The 2,940-nt window shown below is 62.2% G+C and overlaps 1 protein-coding gene across 1 annotated transcript in view; it reads left to right on the top strand.

Moving 5' to 3' along the window:
- Positions 1 to 1,475: 1,475 nt before the first annotated feature.
- SLC6A9 (solute carrier family 6 (neurotransmitter transporter, glycine), member 9) overlaps positions 1,476 to 2,940 on the top strand; it is a gene marked incomplete at its 3' end in the record, with an annotated part of 4,579 nt that continues 3,114 nt past the window's right edge. The window contains 2 exon segments of the mRNA XM_010010445.1: positions 1,476 to 1,740; positions 1,896 to 2,027. Coding sequence (XP_010008747.1) covers positions 1,485 to 1,740; positions 1,896 to 2,027 — 388 coding nt within the window.

Raw genomic sequence — 2,940 nt, 5'->3', positions numbered from 1 at the left:
CCCCGCCTTCGGGCTGGGCTGCTCATTGGGAGCCTCATGAGTGCGAGCAGCTTAATCAGCGGCTTCCCGATCAGATCAGCCTGCTCAAGCGGGCAGTGTGCCCTGGCATGGGGACAGTGCCAGTGTCCTATCCCCTTACCCTGGCAACCCCTTGGCACCCCACAATAAGAACCTCCCCTGGAGGGGGTCCCCCCCCAGCACTGGGGGCTGCTGTAAGCTCTTCTCTAATGGAGCTTTTACCCATGGGGTGTGGCATTGTCACCCTGGTGCCTTGGCTGGGCGCAGCCAACATCACCCCTGTAGCCTGGTCCAAAGCACCCACCAATACCCCTATTGCCCTTCTCCCCCATCCCTGCGCCCCGGCAGCCCCCCATGGCCCCCAGCGTGTGCGGGCCCTGCTTGCAGCAGATGGCTTTGTTTGGCAGCACGGAGCCGGAGTCGCTGGGCATCACGTCCCGGCTGTGCCGGCCCTAATCAAATGATACGGTTAGGTGCACCGCGCCTGCTGCCTGTGCCCCGCCGGCGTGAGCAGATCTGAGGTGACGGCTCCCATTTGTGGCCCGCTCGCTGCCAGCATCAGGCATCGTGGGGGGCACACATTGGGGTGTCCGTGGTGGGGAGACTAGCACTGGCGTGCTCATAGGGCTGCCGGCACCCCATGCTGCTCCTGTAGCGTTATGGGTGCTGTGGGGCCATGAGCACTCTTATCCCATGCACCTATCACCTGGTCCCAGGTGGGTAAGGGAGGGCTTGGAGTACCTGCAGCACCCAAAAATGACATCTGCCCTAGGCACAACCTGACAGACCTGAGCAGCATCCAGGCAGAACACTAGTGCAAGCCCAGGGCCATGCTGGGATGGAGCCATGGAGTGATGGGTGCCATCTCTGCTGGAAGTGATGGGTGCTCATCCCTGTTGTTGTTGTTGTCTGCAGTGTGAGCTGGCATTGTGTGGCAGCCTGCACAAAGCACCCTTTCTTGCCCCTCTCTGTCTCCCCTCCATTCTCTACAGCAAGGGAAGGCTGGGTGCTGGGGCTGCTCCCCCAAGGGGACCCATCTGCATGGGACCCCCCTGTGCTGCCCCAAGTGTGGTGCCTTGCTGGGCAGGACCCTGTCTGCTGCAGGGTGCCCTTCCCAGGGGTGCACCCAGCCCCCCACCTGCTCTAATCACTGCATCTCACTCCCCATTGAAGGGGGGCCCTGCTTCCCCCTGGGGGTCCCATCATTCTCCCCTCCCAGCCATGGGCAGTGGCCACCCAGCAGGACCTCTCTTGCTGGGCACGGGGAGGGGGGTGCGAGAACAGAGGCCCCTTTGTGCTCAGGCTCCCAGACCTGCTTTGTATGAGTTGCAGGCTCTTCCTTCGCTGCAGCCGGGCTCCAGGCAGAGCTATTCATTGGGGGGGGGCACCACCACTGCCCTCCCCCTTCTTGGCACTGCTTGTGCATGGTTGGAGGGGGGGCTGGCATGAAGGAGGGATGGGGAAGGATGCTGGGGACCACCCAGCCCTGCTCAGTGGCCATCACCCCTCCAATGGGGCTGGCAGGGGGGTCCCCGGTTAACACACCCCACAACATCTCTCCACAGAACGGCGCCGTGCCCAGGGAGCGAGGCAAGCAGGACAAGAGCGTCAAGCGTGGCAACTGGGGCAACCAGATCGAGTTCGTGCTGACCAGTGTGGGCTATGCCGTGGGGCTGGGCAACGTCTGGCGCTTCCCATACCTCTGCTACCGCAATGGGGGAGGTGGGTGTTGGGGGACCGGGAGAGTGGAGTGCTTCAGGGCAGGGGTGGGGGTCCCGTGAGGTGCTCACTAGCCCCAGGCTTGCTGGGGTGGTGCAGGGCGCACAGTTGTGCCCAAGGGCATTGCACACTCTCACTCTCTGGTTCCTGCCCGGCAGGTGCCTTCATGTTCCCCTACTTCATCATGCTGGTGTTTTGTGGTATCCCCCTCTTCTTCATGGAGCTCTCCTTCGGGCAGTTTGCCAGCCAGGGCTGCCTTGGGGTCTGGAGGGTCAGCCCCATGTTCAAAGGTAAGGAGCTGCCCATCCCCACCAGCACATGCCAGCATGGGATGCCTGCCGGCACAGCCCTGTACCTTGGCATGGCCCCCACGCACACCATGTGTCCCCTGCGCACACACCTCTGGCACATCACACGGCCCCACACAGGCTCCTGTGTCCTGCACCTTGCACGTACATCACTGCATGCATGGCATGTCCTCTGCATGCACATCCAGCCCCACGCAGCCCGCCTGATGTCCCCTGCACACATTACACACATCCCTGCGCACACGATGCATCTCCTGCGCATCCCCCAGCCCTGCACTGGCATCCACTGCAGGCATTACACACACATCCCTGCACTTGCCACACGTGTCTCCAGCGCATCACTCCTGCAGAGGCCACTCGGGTCCCCTAAACACTTTGTGGGTCCCCATGGTCCCTCTGGCTGTGGGCACGCTCCTGCAGTCCTCTCCCTGCACCATAGGCAGTGGGTGCTGTGCCCACGTATGTGGGTGCTGGCCATGCTCAGAACTTGCACTGCCATGGCTGAACCCTGCTGTCTCACCAGTGCGTTCCCATACTTTTGCCTCCCCTGGTACATGCCTGCATGCTGCCTGATGGGTGGCATGACCCCATGTCACATCCAAGTGCGGGCAGCGCACACTCCTGTGCTCTGCACCTCAGCAGGCTCAGCCTGGGCTGTGTTTCTCCATGCTTATATGGCACTTGTCACATGCCACCAGGTAGCTGAAGCCCTGAAGTCACTGTAGCCAGGAGAGCCCCCCCTCAATGTTTCTCTGAGGCTGTAGACCCCAAGGGTTTTCCTGCAGCCTTGCAGGCCATGCATCCCCTGTGCTATTGCCACGTGTCCCAGGGGACACAGCACCACCAGGCTTGCTTGAAGGTAGAGGATCCCACACACAGTGCTCCCCACCCCAGT

This window comes from Nestor notabilis, unplaced genomic scaffold (assembly GCF_000696875.1).
Source record: "Nestor notabilis isolate BGI_N333 unplaced genomic scaffold, ASM69687v1 scaffold17952, whole genome shotgun sequence".
NCBI lineage: Eukaryota > Metazoa > Chordata > Aves > Psittaciformes > Psittacidae > Nestor > Nestor notabilis.
This window is presented reverse-complemented; position numbering and strand designations above follow the sequence as displayed.